General features: G+C 44.2%; 1 protein-coding gene across 2 annotated transcripts in view; it reads right to left on the bottom strand.

The window, feature by feature from the left end:
* The window catches only part of GR (glutathione reductase), a 122,070-nt gene that overhangs the window by 15,189 nt on the left and 90,190 nt on the right, over nt 1-16,691 (bottom strand). For both annotated transcript variants that reach the window (XM_087679890.1, XM_087679891.1), the window contains exons 7-8: nt 6,365-6,428; nt 4,721-4,891 (exon numbers count right to left, since the gene is read on the bottom strand). In XM_087679890.1, the coding sequence (XP_087536016.1) occupies nt 4,721-4,891; nt 6,365-6,428 (235 nt within the window). The remainder of the gene's footprint in view (nt 1-4,720; nt 4,892-6,364; nt 6,429-16,691) is intronic.

Raw genomic sequence — 16,691 nt, 5'->3', positions numbered from 1 at the left:
CTGGATACACTATATTCATGGCATTGCACATAGGAGCCTCCAAGGCAGTCTCACTAACTTGCTTTGCTCGCTCAACTTGCCTAGCTTGCTTACCACATTTCCTTTTTCCCTCTCCGCATACCCACCATAGTTGCTTCCCACACTTAGCCTCTTTTCTTCGTCATCGACACCCACTAATAGTCGAGATAGTCTTGTTTGCTATGTGAAGGTCTTCGGGCTGACCATCCCTATCTCCCTTTAGGCATTGTTACTCGATCAATTGAAAACTTTTACAAAACCCTCACTTAATACTAAATCTCTTGAAAGACAAAATAAAAGCCCTTAAAAAAAAAGAGTCCATTGTGTTTTCATGAGTCTTTGCACAGGACTAAGTAGCCCACTTGGCAACCAATGCACACCTTTATCCGATGCTCTATCCTCTCTTGGGTGAACACATGGACTCCATTGATAAGATAATGATTGCCTCTGTAGTCTTGGTAGGTCATTGGGGAGCCAATCTACACACTTTGCCTGATGTCCTTGCTACTTTGGGTTGGGATGCCTTAGGAAAACAAAAAGAAAAAGAGCTTGGGTTTATTTGTAATCTCTTTCTGGTTCTAGTTTTAGGCCTGAGAAGGGGTGTTGAGCTAAATTATCATTAGCTTTCATTAAATAGCCCCAAAACCCAAGTTAATTAATGAATTTTAACCATTTCTTTTGAACAAACGCGGTTCAAGAGAGTTTCAATGTCCCACATGTAAACCCTAATTTAGGAGGCCCCAAACTTTCTATAAATAGACAACCTACCCTCCCACTCAAATCGATCTCATTTTTGAAATTTGCAGGTGCCACAGCTTCTTTGCCCATATCCCGTTTGCAAAGGACATCTCAACCGAAGCTCCCCATCACTGTCTACCACATTCTGGTGCTTATTTCCTCAATCTGCGTTTCTCCATCATCACTGTCGCTAGCTAGAGGCAACCCCACACAAAGCTATGTTTCCACTTCGGAGGCTGTATTTGATCTTCACGAGTTATCGCCATCATCATATTCTATGTTTTGACGTTCTTGGAGTCCACCTACCTATCGCCTACACTGTCGCCAACTAGAGGCAACCCCACACAAAGCTATGTTTCCACTTCGGAGGCTGTATTTGATCTTCACGAGTTATCGCCATCATCATATTCTATGTTTTGACGTTCTTGGAGTCCACCTACCTATCGCCTACACCCTGCAGGCTGCATTTTCGGCTTTTCTCTCTACTCTGCCTATCTGGCACAGATCTTGCATTCACATTGCTGCTAGATGTCTTTGGAGGCTGCCTTACTATGTTTCGGGATCCGTCAGGGTACGACACACTACTTCAGCTCATTATCTCTGCCTCGATCCTTGAGGCATGAGAGCTCAAGGTTTAGTATTCAGTCATTGCATATTGTGTTTGCTGCATGAGCATTGTATTATTCAGATTCATTCATTCCATATTATTCACAGTGTTGATTGTCTCTAAGTTACACTAACCCTAACTCTTTTCTATTATCAATTTGTGCTTTATCGTATGATTGTATTTGTGTTTCTGTGTTAGGGCATTTCTTTACAGCCTTGTATACTTTGGAAGACTATGAAAATGCCACTAAAGCATGGTTATGTCAAACTATTGCAAAAACGAGAGTAATTACCTATCTTTTTCATTGCTAAAATTTCAATACATCGGTTGTCCACCTCTTTGTAATCTTTCATCTTTTCCTTCAATGTCAAATTATCACAAGGAATAGGTGAGATACTCTAGCTTTCTACACATCTCACCACCTATTCAAGATTCCCATACATCCCTATATGTATTCTTGGCTGCATGACTCTATACATGTCTATCTACATACATCCTTGTATCCATATTGTTCTCCAACACCATAGTTGCCTTGCATTACTATGCTTCCATGGAGAGCACCTTCCTGAGGCCACCCTCCAGCCATTGCTTGAAAGATTGAACCTCCATCATATTGAGCTACATATTGTGGATCTAAAATCTAAAAGAGAGATATCATGTGATCCTAGATAACCAAAAGCCAAATCCATTTTTCATAGATGAACAAGAGTCCACCTATGTTTGCACTTGGGTTCTTCCTGTGTTTAGCTGAAGCCTTGAAAGTGGGCAAAAGCTTTCATCTTTGAACAAGTTTGGCAAGGCATCTAAAACACTAATCATGATCATCTCCAACAATGCCTACCACAAGCTCTGCCACATCCTCTTTTTTTTTTCCAAGAAATGAAAATTTTATTAATGATACCTCAAGGAAATTCCTAATAAAAGAGCAATGGAGTACATGATAAATACAATGGTAATATGAACAATCAATCTAATGGGCTATGAGGGGCTAGGTGAAAGAATGTGTCAAATTGTCATGATCGCAAGAAAGTATGTCTCCTCCTCATCCTCTTACAACCACCCGATAGCCTCTCCCATTTCCCAAGAAGAGTATGAATAATCTTTGTCCAAATCCTGGAAAGAGTCTCTAGTGGAAACATCTTGCAGATCTATAACATGGCTACAGCTTGCAATTCAAATGTACCAACCAATGATACTAGCCATTAACTCCCATCTGTGACAATGTCCCTAATCCATTGTGTCTGCCAATAGTCTGGAACGGTCATCCTGCTCAAATGATGACCAATGGTAAGAAAAGAGTGCTTCCCTAAACATTCTCATGTCTGCATGCTAGGCCTATGTCTATGACCAAGCTACCGAGTCCTAAGTTGCAACCATAGTATTCGTTATGCCACCAAAGACATCTCAAGGGCTCTCCTCCACATCTCTTGAACTCAGGAACAATCCCATAAATAGTGTCCCCAAGTGTTCTCCAGCTCACCACATCTCATGCATGCCACTAGGCCCCTGCCATAACCGAGTCCTGTACTGACAGTCAAACTCATGTGAGCTACTGGCCATATGAAGAGAGAAATCTTCCTACTCGTAAAGCTATCATCCATCCTTCTTCAAATTCTAACAAGAAGGCATCTAAGATACCCTGTATATGCTAGTGAGGAGTGGCTACTCGCTCTGCTTTGATCCTGGTATCTAAATCCTCCTCCCAGCCTAGTGATGTAGCTAAAAAAGGCTATGCCATATAGTGTATCTTAAAAAGGTCTCTCCAAAACTACTCTCCTAGAGCCCACTACAACTTTTAAAGAGGCCTGGTCTCGTTAGTCCAACGTCTCCATCCATCAATCGAGTAAGTGGCTACGTTCAGGTCAATATACCATCTCCTCTCACCATGTGCATCTACTCTAATCCTCTTTCTAGTGCAGCCCATGAACTTTGTCTAAGCCAAGTCCTCTCTCTGAAGGCCGCTATCATCCTTCATAGTGAAAGTGAAGATTCTATTCTACTAGTCACAATGACCTTAGAAGCAAATGGATTCTCTTGCCTTTTATTTGTGTGATGACTCCTAAGGTGAGTCAAGATAGTCCATCTTTGCTTCATGCTCTGACATGTTGAATTTGTCTAGTCTACATCCAAACAACTCAAGCCCATCTGCTTGATAAAATTGAATTGTTGTTACAAAACCAATGTGAAACTAGGCTCCAGCCTACACAGTACCCATAGCAAAGAACATAAAAGGAATGAACATCAAATCCACCTTCGATCCATATAGCCAAAATGGCTCACCCTTGAGCCTAGGAGCTAGTAGCATGTGGATCACGACACCATAAGATGTATGGTATACATCCATGTGAAGTAAGGTTGCCCCCCCTTTCTAAGAATATTTGGACTATACATTGTTGAGATTGCTGATTCCCTATCCAGAATTGGCGGGTTAGGGCCATGCATATCAAGAGTGATGTTCACAATCTTTCCCATATGATAATCATATTTTGCTGATTTCTGGATTATAGCACCAAATGAAGACCTGTGTGCTTTTTTCACAGTGTGTCTTCTTTGTGAATCTAAGGAAGTCATGATCTTTTTCACTCAGCCAGCCAAGCAACCACCTCAACACCACAGCTTACCTTCCAATGTGATACAGTGGAGTGAGTATCCTCCAATATTTACCTTAGGGCCACTTTCTCTAGACACGCATTTTCCATGAATAAAGCTGCAAGAGGCTTCACAGCCCTTGCTTCTCTAGAGAGAGTCTCCCTAAACTCAATCCCAGGATCCAAGGACAAAGCTATGAATTTTGGACACACTAGCAACTCCACCCATAAATTATAATGTATGGAGCTACTTCCTGCAGACCTAACTTTCACAGTGGATGATGGAGGATGGCGAGAAGGATATGCAACACTCCATCAATAGCAGATGAGATCATGACAATCAAACAAGCTTCTTCTCCCATGGTGTTCAAGCTCTCTTCCTGGTGGTTACATCCATAAGACTACAGCAACTAACTCCAGATAATACCCCCAGCTGGCACGCATACAATACCACCAGTATTGTACAGCCTAGACATGCCCACCATGCGGATATGCTGAGCAGAATGCTGGCAAATGGTGGGAGAACGATGGCATGGAGGTGCCAAGAGCTGGTTCAGACAACCTGTGAGACCAAAAAGGTACTACATCACTGATAAATGCCCTGACTGACAAACAATAGGTTTTATAAACAGTTCAAATTTTTTTTACTCAAGCATGCACAACCCAAAAAAGTTGCAGCAGTACCAATCTAAGAACACAAAAAAGATCCTGATTGTTCATACTGAGCCCCTAGAAAACAGAAAATAATTATAAACACAAACAAAAGGACCTGTGTGATTTCTGGAGTGTCGTCCCCACACATATGGACTCCAACAACTTTGTCTGTAGCTACATCAACAACTATCTTCATAAAGGTCCTGTCAGGGAGTCCTGAGAGGGTGGCTTTCATAGGTCTAAAATTTGCAGTATACACATCAACATCTCCATACTGTTCGATAGCCTGACATGCAATTCAAATGCACCCAAATCAGAACGTGTTGCATTATCTCAAATCATACATATATCAATTGGCAAGGGATCTCAACTTCAGTAATGAATCACAGTTTCTCACATGAGTATCAAAAACTTGCAAGGGAAGTTGGCTGCAAGAATGTACTACCATGATAAATCCAAACTTCAGAAGGGGAAAACAAGAGAAAAACAAAGAATGCCAGATATTATCCTGATATCTGCAAAGATCTATGACATCAAAGTATCCCATGGCATCCTATTAGCCCATTCCCAATGATTACTCACATTCGTTCATATAACATAAGCATCACAATCTGACTACCCACATTGTGTGCCTTACAAAAATCAACTCAGGGCTGCAAATCAACACAGCTTACGTTGGAAGTGAAGTCTTACTGTGTCATATCTGAAACAAAACCAAAGCTTGGTAGGGCCTTCTGAAAAGTGCTCTACCCTTGCATTGCAAGAGCTTTTTGCAGCACTTTTGATGGTGCATGACCTGATGCAGATCTTCTTCTAGTGGCTTATATTTTCGACAAAGTGTACTATATCAGGCCCTATGCAGTCTTGATTTTGTTTTATCATGCATAAGTGTCAAGTTTAAGTACCACGACGGGTGCCAATCCGCACAGCTTCTTACATTGGAATTGAGGCCTTACTGTGTTATATCTGAAACAAAGCCAAAGCTTGATAGGGTCTTCTGAAAAGTGCTCTACCCTTACATTGTAACAGCTTTTTTGCAGCACTTCTGATGGAGCATGACCTGATGCAGATCTTCATCTAGTGGCTTACATTTTTCAACAAAGTGTACCATATCAGGCCCTGTACAGTCTCATTTTTCTTTTTATCAGGCACAATGAGTTGACATACAACGAGAACTGCCAATTAACACAGCTTACATTGAAAGTGAGGTCTTTCTGTGTTATATCTGCAACAAAACCAAAGCTTGATAGGGTATTCTGCTCTACTGTTGCATTGCAACAGCTTTTTGCAGCACTTCTGATGGCACATGACCTGATCCAGATCTTCATCTAGTGGCTTAAATTTTTCAACAGAACTCTATGCAGTCTCATTTTTGTTCTTATCAGGCATAAGTATCAAGTTTAGGTACCGAACATAAGTTAGAAAGTTGGTGGTATCACAGTTAAACATCTAGCTCATGGTGAGCTATAAGCTCTTTCTTCGGATTACAATGCCTAGTCTAGAATTCAGTAATACTGTTCCAAATAGATAAATCACCACCAGCTTAGGGAAATGTAGCAGTACTTCCTGGTATATGTGCTTGTTAAGGGGTATTTCTACCTTAGATAGATAAATTGCCACCAGCTTAGGACAAGGTAGGGGAATTTACTGAAGACATCCACAGCAACGTTCAAGATTAGTGAGCCCTATTACCACCCTGTTTTCACTGATACTATCAACATATGCAACTTCATGCAAACAATGTAATTTACTGTCTCACCTGCTCCTCTGTTAGACCCACTGTGCCTATTGGTGGTTGTGTGAAAACAGCAGATGGTACATAGCTGCCAGAACAAAAACAAAAAGTATGTCATCTATAGCTTGCTCTCACGACTCAACCTTGTTAATATGATGGTCGTTATTTTCATAAGTCCTGAAATCTGGCAAGCATGTTTTAAAAAGTGGTTACCAATATAGTTCTCTAGAACCAAAGATAATTCATCAAAAGGAGCCAAATCAAGACTCAGGATTAAGTTTCTAAAGTGCTGGCAAGCATGTTTATGGCAACATAACCAATATCATTCTAAGATAAGCAATTAGTTTCAAAACATGTTATACATTAGAATGCAAAGCAGGCATGCTATTATGAAACCTATAACTTACCAGACTAGTGGAAAAAGTAACCTTTTTTGTGGGAAATGAGTGAAATGAGGGCACTAATCTGAGTAAAAGGCTCAACACTAGTGCTTGAGCAAAACAGGGCTGCCATTGTGCTACGTGATAAACAGTGGTTGGTTTTTGAGTTTTTGTGGTGGCACAATGGGGCTGCCATCACACACTGATAAATTCTACATTCCCCAAGCCTGTCCAAAAAGCTGTTTCAGCTCCCATTGTTTTACCCCACTTCTCTTGCAGCTGAGCACAATGGCCTTTGAGGGGAGGAACAATGGTCACTGGTGCTGGAACAATGGTCACTGGTACTTGGCCCTTGACAAACATGAATTTGCACCGGCCTTTTTACATGTGCCACTCCATAGTCACTATGGAAAATATTGTCTCCAAATCAATTACTATACAACGCATATCTAAGTGCATATCTCTGATGGAGGGCCATTAACAACATCACTTAAAAAAACCCCCCTGCCCCAAAAAACCCTTTCCTTCTTGACAAAGATAATAACCTACCTGGTGGTCTCATCAAGTCAACAGTTACAAAAGCTCATAGAGAACTAATGCATTGCCCCCAAGTGAGACACCACGTTCTCAATGCAGCTCAGCTGCCCAAAGAATCCTTCATGCCCTTCTCCACATCAATTATGCCCCATGGAATCTCAAAGAAATTTCTTCAGAGTTTCCACACACATCCAGTGAGGTTGATTATCCTTTTTTTCAATTGTTGTCATAGTATTAGAGATAAGGATTTCCCCCATTTTTGCACATCATAAATAGAATGGCTGGGTAAACAACTAGTTAGATGGGTTGTAATGCGAAACCCTATTGGATTTGAAACAGGGAAAAAGGTTTCTAAGTCCCACCTGTGAAATTGTGAATGAAAGGAACTCTCCCTCCTCATACGCTCAGAGCCACCTTGAAGTCTCTCCCATCTTTCATGAAGTGTCTGGAGAGTCCCTATTCAAATCCTAGAAACAGCCTCTACAATAGAAATATCCTATACATCAATGGTGTGACTGAACCTCATGGTACAAATGAACCAGCAAAAATGCTAGAACAGCAATCAGCTCCTACCTATGGCAATGCCCCTCAAACCACTCTATATGTGAGACATCTTGCATGGGGATCCATTAAACCAGCCTTCCTTCTTGGATAGGGTGGTAATTAACCTAATTAACTAGTAATTACAGATGAAATCCATAAAAACTGAAATGAACACTTTACCACTTCACAATAGACAGCTGACATCAGACAACTGGCACCCTTTGAGGTATTTATTTAACTTGTATTCCAGGAATCCTGTAGTATACAAGAGATCGTGCTCAAATCCCCAAGAAGAGTCAAGCCTTGCCTTGGATTCGAGAGGTATGCTCTCAAAAATCCCCTCTGCCCTGATGGATTGACCGATCTATCTACAAATTCTAGAACAATGGGCTGTCACAAGTGACCAGCAGTATAAATCCCCAAATTGCCCCTTGATTCTACACACATCTGGGCACAAATTGAATCTTCAACACTTGCTTCCAAGTCTGATCAACTATAGATGAGCAATCCTTTGTAGATCTGCTGCAAATTCTTAGATTTACAGATAACCCTTCTATCACAAGCTTGAGATTTGTGTGCACATTTCCCAAGACTGCTGAGAACCCTAATTACAGCAGTAGGGGGATCTGCCAATCTGATACCAGAGAAGTGCCAAATCAGTTGTCGCTTGCTGTTCAGGGGCTGAAATCCGTTGTTGCCTGCTGCAATTGTGGAAATTCAATAATTACTTGGCCACTGCCCACCCACAATTTTAAATGCAAGCCTTATGAACTTGAAAGTCTTTTAACTCTTATTAACTTTAGTTCTAAGCATTAAATGTTTAACTTCTCTAGCCCCAATGACACCACAAGTCTTTTCCATGGGCACTTTTAATGCCTAGAGCCAAGACTATCACCAAGCACCCACTGGCACCTGTCCAACATAACACAACATCTGCCAATGTCCCCTACTGCCCAAGCTAGGGTTTTGGACTGTCGTCATGCCCAATTTAACTTGTACTTAGCATGTGCCCCTCACATGTGCACAACTTGATTATGCTAAAGCGATAAGTTAAAAATTCACGTCCCATGACAGACCTCCCCCTTATATCCTTGCAAATTATCCCCAATTGCAGGGCGATATTACGAAAGCATGTGAAAACTAACTCACAAAGCACGGGGCATCATAATCAAACATCATGTCTAGCTGTTGCTTAACCCAACCCATGCCAAACAAAATGCTCATATTTTAAGCCAAAAAAACCACCAAGTTATAATCCACCCACATGAGCCACAATTGCTATCACAACCATAGGGGATGCATCCATTTACTAAAAATCAGCACTATTCTAACCACCAAGGCAAAGTAATGAGAGAGAAAGAGAGAGAGAGAGGAGGAGAGAAAGAATTCTTGCAACTACACAAACTGAAAGATAGATTGATAATGATAGGTGACATGAAAGTACAAGTGATAGGGTTGAATATATAGGCTAAGGTATCCACCTACACATTTGACCCACCCTTATTAATCCTAAGTGGTGTAAAAGGTATTAATGTGTGTTCATGCACAAGGATAACTAAAGCTAACAAAACCCCCTTCGAGTCATGGGTGATTGAACCCATGACACGAAACACACGAAACATATGAAAAAAAAAGGGAAGGTCTTACCTCAAAGAGGCAATGTCTAATCCCGTACAATAATTCTAGAAAAGGAGATATGTAAGTGAGAAAGATGCAACAAGATACATAAGTAAGAAGCTTAGGGAACCAAAGTAAGACATGGTTTAGAGGTGTGTGTGGATGGCTCAAAGTCTGATCAAAAGCTAGCATGGCTCAGAGACACTGGGCACATGACTAGAGGTCAAATATGTGGGTATAGCTTCTTGGCTCACTCAGAGATTACGTGCGAAGTGGCTACAATCTTCCTTGAAATCAAAGTCACACGTGACACAGAATGGGGCGGGGACATGGAATCAAGAATAAGGGACGGGGAAGAATTGTTGTCACTTGTGACTATATAGTCACAAGAAATGGGACGTGGGACAAAAAGAAGCTACCAGCCCTGCAATCATCAAGTTGCAAAATGGTTGTTACTTGTGACTATGCCTGAAATATAGCTGCTTTGTGAATCAGAAAAAAAGAAAATAACAAGAAATACAACTCACTTTGGTTTAAAATTTGGGGCAAAGGAACTCACACAATTATTGATTAAGTGATGGAAAGGTCTTAGCACATGCGTGTGCATGGCTATTGTCTAATTCCAACCACTTTTTAAAATTGTTAATTTACATATTTTAAATTAATTTTTAAAGTATATTATTTTTATAAATTTTAACAAGACTAAAATCCCCTCGATGTGGATCTCGAGGATGATGCAATCGATATTGACTCCTTGCGATGGCATTACCAAGCACTTGGCATGCCATTTTTTTGCCCAATGTCGAAGGCGAGCACCCAAATGGTTGCAAATGTGTCATTGGACACCATGATTGGATGCTGAAGGGCATCAACTAAAAAGCCCCAAATTTAGGTCATGAAAATTTGAGAGATTTCAATGGAAATCAAAAATCTCCAATTGCAATGTGAAAAAATTTTAAGAAATTCAAGCAGAAAATCAAAAAGGCCCAAAATTCTCATACAAACTGCCTCTTAGCAAGAATGTTTTTCATGTAGTGAATTAGGGTTCAGTTAAGACCTTAACCAAAAACTTATCTCAAGATGATGTGATGTGGCGTGCAATAGGTCAATGAGCACAAGTCGATGGTGATGACGCATGGCAAGGCTGAACCTGTCAGGCATTGCACAATCGGGGATAGGCCATGGGCTAGCAAATCGTCTCATGTGGGACTGAGCAACAAAAAATCTCACGGTTGAGGCATGAGAGTCAACCGACGGGTGAGAAGCGCATCTGAAGCAGATTACAAGTTGAGCCAACTATGGAATGGCACACTATGTAATTGGTGGGAAGTCTGCCCAGGAATCAAACGGCGCATCCAAATTGAGGCGGTTGCTGATGGCAAGCGTGCAGGGTAGCAGCGCCGGGTGTAGGGATGTTGCAAAGAGAGTTGGGTCAACACACCAGCACCAGCACCAGCACCAGCACCAGCACCAGCACCAGCACTAGCACCTGCACCTCCTCCTCCTCCTTTTTCTTCTTCTTCTTTTGCTATTGCATGGACAGCATTATTGGCAGTGTGTGCAGCTGTCACACTGTCAGCATCCAAGGGTGGGATCACTAGAGCTGAGGCAGGACACACTGCCAAGTTGTTGACATCAAAGGGTGCCGTCACTAGAGTTGAGGTAGACAAGTGGTAGCTGACAACACCTTCCTTTTCAGCATTGAAGGAGCTGCAGCAGTGACACGCACAGCAAATGGAGATGGCAATGGCAGCATAATCCAATTGAAACCCCTCTACTACCACTATTGGGTATGGAGCTCGCGTGTGTGACCAGCAGACTATCGCAAATGGAACTCCATGGAGGTCACGAGAGAGAGAGAGAGAGAGAGAGAGAGAGAGAGAGAGAGAGAGAGGGCGATATTGAGGAGAGAGAACATAAAATTTGGAAAAGAGAGAGAGTGAAGTTGTCAAGAGAGAAATAGAATGCATGAGAGAAAGAAAGAAAGAAAGATCTATTAACGTCTCTAAAGGCCAGAGTGGCCTATGAGACCATAACCAATACAACTCGTATCATCATCTCTCACCAGATAAGAAGAGATAAAATTTATGTGTAAGTTTACATGGTATATTGGAATGGGATGTATGGAAACTGAGAAAACTGAAAAAGTTGGAAAAAGACCTAAGTTTAAAAAGATCAAGAGTGTAGGGTATCTCCCCCTTAGTCTATGGAATCCACCAAGACTCCGCAAGCTACCTCAGACTGAGTCATCACACCAATCTGCCTTTGTACCGAGCTAGCGTGATGCGAATGTGGCGCATATGGGCACGCCTATGTTGCCGTGTAGGTACTCTAGGGCGTCGTGCTCTGCGTAGCGTTGTAGCTCTGTCAACTGTGATGCCTCCTGATGTTGTATCTCGGTAACGCCTATCAGTAGGAGATGTAGTGTCTGGGGTGGTCGCAGCTGGGGGGTCAGCTACGCTAAAGTAGTCTATAACTGCTCTTTGGAGGGGTGGATGATGTTGGGGTTACCTCCTATCCTGTAACAATAATGCTCTGCGTCGTTGGAGCTCCAGCAAGAAAAGGCCCAAACATCTTTGGTCCTCATAGTCCATCACCCGTCTTAGTGGTCCAAACCCCTCCTTAAAGAGGCAATGATAGCGGCCTCGGATATCATAGTATATAGTACATCTACAAATGTAGTGCTCCTTCGTCTCTCGCTCCCATCCACAAAGCTGGCACATCCTCTCATCGGCTACAATATGGCTCCATCGACTTGTCTCAATCATTAGCTAATGCGATAAGGTGCGGATCTGACCAATAGCAACTTGGAGTCCATGGGACAGTTGAGCATCCATGTATCTAGGCCTCACTATGAAACCGTCATGAGAAAGCTGCAAGAAGTGACTTTGGTATTGTGCCGTTTTCGTGCCTAATGGGAAAGGGGGCTTGGACCAAGTCCTTTCTATCTCCACTTTAGTGGTGTTTGCCCTAATCACACTAGTCAGCTCTGCATGACTAAGGCTCAAAGTAGGGCAGTCGAGGCTGTAATCAAACAGTGGTAGTCTATCTGTACTCATGCCATGCAAATTCAGCCACGTGCTCATGTGTGCATACCAACACTGTCTATCTCCCTCTGCTGCAAGCTGTCTTGAAGACTCCAATGCTAGTCTAGGATACAGGTCTTTAGGGAGCTGCCATATCCTTTGAAGAAAAGTAATTGCTTGGAATAATGCCTCAACTACCATGGGTGCAACGCCTAATTCTGCCCGGATGATCTCTTGTGGTACTGAGGCTTTTGCCTTATCATATGTGCTATCATCATGACTAGTGGGTTTTCCATGTGTTCCCAGCCATCATAATGTTGTGCTTCCGATCCATCACAGTCCATAAGTGGCATTCGTTTAGAGAGAGAGAGAGAGAGAGAGAGAGAGAGTGTGTGTGAAACTCATATGCTGGCTCTTCGTTGGTCTCTTTTTCATGCCATGTGTGTGGATCATCACCCGTGGACCATTATAGCCCGTTATTTTCTTGAGGGCAGTAGGCTACGCCATGGTAATACACGACTTCGGGGCTCCTGGTGGCATGTCCTTAATGCAGACTCTCGATTTTCCAGTCCCTCTTCCTCTCTGCTACTGGATTTGGTCGGCTCATGGAAAGTGGTGCTCCAAAAGGCGCGTTGGCATCCAGTGGGGGACCGCTTGCATACTAACTCCTTTCAACTGGAATTGTTGGCAGTCTCGAGATTACTTTCATGGGAAGACAAACATGAGCTCAGACCAAGATTTAACCGCATGGCCCGTTTGGGTGTGACTTCAGTTGCAGATGCTACCCTTGCCACTCGCAATGTCTTCGCATCGTTTCGTACTGCCAGGAGACTTTTCAGGATTCCGTGCGGATACCGTGATTTATGGGAACGACTTTTGTCGGTGCTTAGGGGTAGGCAACCCTTTCCTGCCCTGGTTGTGGATTGTCCTTGGCAGGACTGGGACCTTGCAGGCCGGTTGAGTCTGGAAAAGGCCTCTGCTAATCAGGTGTATCATCTTCTCATTAAAGATCATCAATGGCTGGGTGTGAAAGCTAATACTGTATGGGGATTGCGGAAATCTCAGTCATGGTGGAAGGCAACTGTGATGGAAGGCTGGTTGAATAAGACACCTTTCAAACGCAAGGTCTTTCTTTGGCGGGTGATGATTGGTGGTCTTCCTCTTGCCTCGGCCCTTTCCAAGCGTAGAATCTCGAATGGCAATTGTTTCTTCTGTACCACTACTATGGAATCGGCCCGACATCGATTTCTTTCTTGCCCGCTCGCCAAGAATATCTGGTCACTCTTGTCACAAGTTTGGCGCGCACTGATGGGGTCCTCACTAACTCCTTTCGATTGGGTTTTTGTGCGCCCAAACTACCCCACACCGCCACAGTTGCATATGAAGATCTTATTCCACTTTTTTAGATACTGGGGATGCTGGCACATTTGGACCACGCGGAATGCCTTTCTTTTTGATTCGGCCTCTAATGTACAGAGACACATTGCCCGGCTTAAAGGTCTCTTGCATTGGCATATAGATCTCATTCGGCACTCGGACTTGCTCCCTCGGGAGGACTTGCTTCCCTGGCATATGGCAATTTTCTCTGGGTCTTTGCCATGATTTGTGTAACTTTTTCGTGGCTTAGTACTGGGATTTTACACACCTTGGCCTAGGGCCCTCGTGTATTTTGTAATCATGTAATCATGTAAACTTGTCCCTTTTTTTCGTAATTAATACAATTACCTTTTATGAAAAAGAGAGAGAGAGAGAGAGAGAGAGAGAGAACATTTACGAAAAAAAAAGAGAGAGAGAGAGAACATGATTGCTCTGTTCAGGCCACACTGGTGCGTCTCTATAGCTCGATCCACAGTTCAGGGCAATTGTTTCTACAACACCAGCAGAGCTCCGTTTGCACTGCTGTTCCATTTGGATTAATTGTATCTGCCCCAGCATGCCATCATCTTCTGCCTGTCGTTAAGCTGGTAGACCCTAATCATCCTGCAGTTGTGCGTGATCTGCGTTTCCACAGGGTTGCGTCCCAGATCAAGAGCATTGGTTCTTGAGGAGGGTGACCTGCAGATTTGGCCTCCCTCCTTCCTGCGGCATCTGAGTGAACGTCTAAGAGGGTGAGAACAGTTACTACTCCTGCGTAGAGTGTTTCCACACAGGGCCTGAAGAAGTCAATCCCAACCCAGATCTGGTGGGACATAACCGACCCCCCCTCCCCCCATAAGAGGCCATGAGCCACACACGCCTACATCCTCCTCGCGCTAGCAACCTTCCCCCTCCCACACAGCCACCAGCTCATCCGCCCCTGCCGCCTGTTACACTTTCCCGAGACAGGCACAACTGTTACCACAGGAGTTCTTCCGCAGTGGCCCATGGTCCTACCTTAGAGTTGCGGAGTGGGAGAGTTTCCATTGCCTCTAGAGGTGGGGATCTTCGTGGTTCGTAAGTGAAGGAGAGGCAAGGCCCATCTACTAGCACCACCAGATGGATCAAACTACGCTTTTTTCCTTCAGTCCTCTCACTCAGAGGAGTGGACGACGACACAGATAGAGGAGGAGCTGAAGAGTCAGGTGGCGGACCACACCTCCCGATGGATGGGAGAGGAAGGACTAGCATTGTTTGCACAGTAGTGGCCTAGTTGCATGATGGACATTAACTGGTGGGCTGGTGTCGAGGTCCCACACTTGAGCATTATCTTTCGAGCCCCTCCACAGTGGAGAGCTCCGCGGGATGTGATTGAGTGGCCCTGGCACAAGCGACCCATTTCTACCAGTGTACAGAGTCACGACTCTCAGCATGGCTGATAGATGCATTGATAGCACCACCTGGAGCATCTATCACCCCTATGGTCCGGTCCTTTTGACACTTGATCCCCTAGCGTCTACCCTAGACATACGATTCTGTCACATCCCTGACTCGATCTATAGGAGGGAGGAGGTGACAAGACAAATAGTAGATTTGGACTAGGGAGTGGGGCAAGAGGGATCGGATCGTAGAGGAGGTTGCAGAGGTCCTAGCCAAGTCGAGCAGAATTTGCCAAGCGGCAGCCATACAAGCCAGGCAGCAGAGTTGGGAGGAGGAGAGAGCACTCTGGCGGGACCTCGCAGCCACATAGAGATTATTAAAGGAGGAACCAGGGGATCCCACCCTCCACGCACAGGAGGTGCGCACGCGAGCAGCCATTGCTAGCCTAGAGGACAGGTGTTCGGAGTTCTCTTTCCGCACCTCAGCAGCCTTTTGGGTGCGGAAGGGGGACACGATGTGCAGGGAATTTTTCCATGTGCACTAGCCTCGCACCGTAGGAGAGCAGATACGCAGCCTCCGGGATCAGTATGGGAGGACTCATTCTAGCCCAGACGAGGTGATGGAGATTGCCACCAACTACTACATGCGCCTTTTCCAACAGGAGACAACCTCACCTAGAGGACAGCGATGTAGATAGCAAGTCTAGGATCACATCTCGTCCCTCGTCACAGAGGAGATGGGACGTCCCTCCTGGCCCCCTTCACAGAGAAGAAACTAGAGAAGGCTTTCCATACACAGGATGGGCAAAAATGCTCGGGAGAGGATGGCCTCTCTAAGGCCTTCTTCATTACCTACTGGGAAGTGGTGAAGGACCCCCTACTGATGGCCTTCCAAGAGATTTTCACTTCAAGATAGATGCGAGGGAGTCTTTTAGCAAGCCTTATCCGTCTTCTTCCCAAAGGGGGAGACCGGTTGGAGCTTTCCCAGTGGGGACCGCCGATCACCTTATTGTCAAAGGCCTATAAGGCACTAGGAAAGATGATTGGTAGGCGACTACGCCCCGTGCTTCCAGGCATCATCCATGACACACAGACAGGCTTTGTCCAGGATAGGAGCATCCTAGATAATGTTTTCACCTTCTTTGAGGCGACAGAGTGGGCTCAGCACAGTGGGAAGAGACTGGTCGTACTACTCTTGGATTTCGAGAAAGCTTATGACAAGGTGGATTGGGATTTCCTAGAGGGCACCATGGTGAGGTTGGGTTTCCCCAAGGTTTGGCTTCGTGGGGTCTCCGCACTTTACAGATCGGCCACCAGCAAGGTTCTCATAGGTGGACGACGAGGGAAGGAGTTTCGGCTGGAGAGATCGGTCCAACAGAGCTCCCCCTTGGCCCCATACCTGTTTCTACTCTTTGTAGAGGCGATGTTTCACTTCCTCGGGTCACGTGCAAGCGGATTACGCGGCCTCCGACTTCCAGTGAGAGAGAAGTCTGAGTTGTTAGAGTCAGGGTAT

Source organism: Lygodium microphyllum, chromosome 6, assembly GCF_053477565.2.
Source record: "Lygodium microphyllum isolate KBCC chromosome 6, Lygodium_microphyllum_v1.1.10, whole genome shotgun sequence".
NCBI lineage: Eukaryota > Viridiplantae > Streptophyta > Polypodiopsida > Schizaeales > Lygodiaceae > Lygodium > Lygodium microphyllum.
Note: the sequence above shows the minus strand (reverse complement) of the source record. Positions and strands in the feature narration are given on the sequence as shown.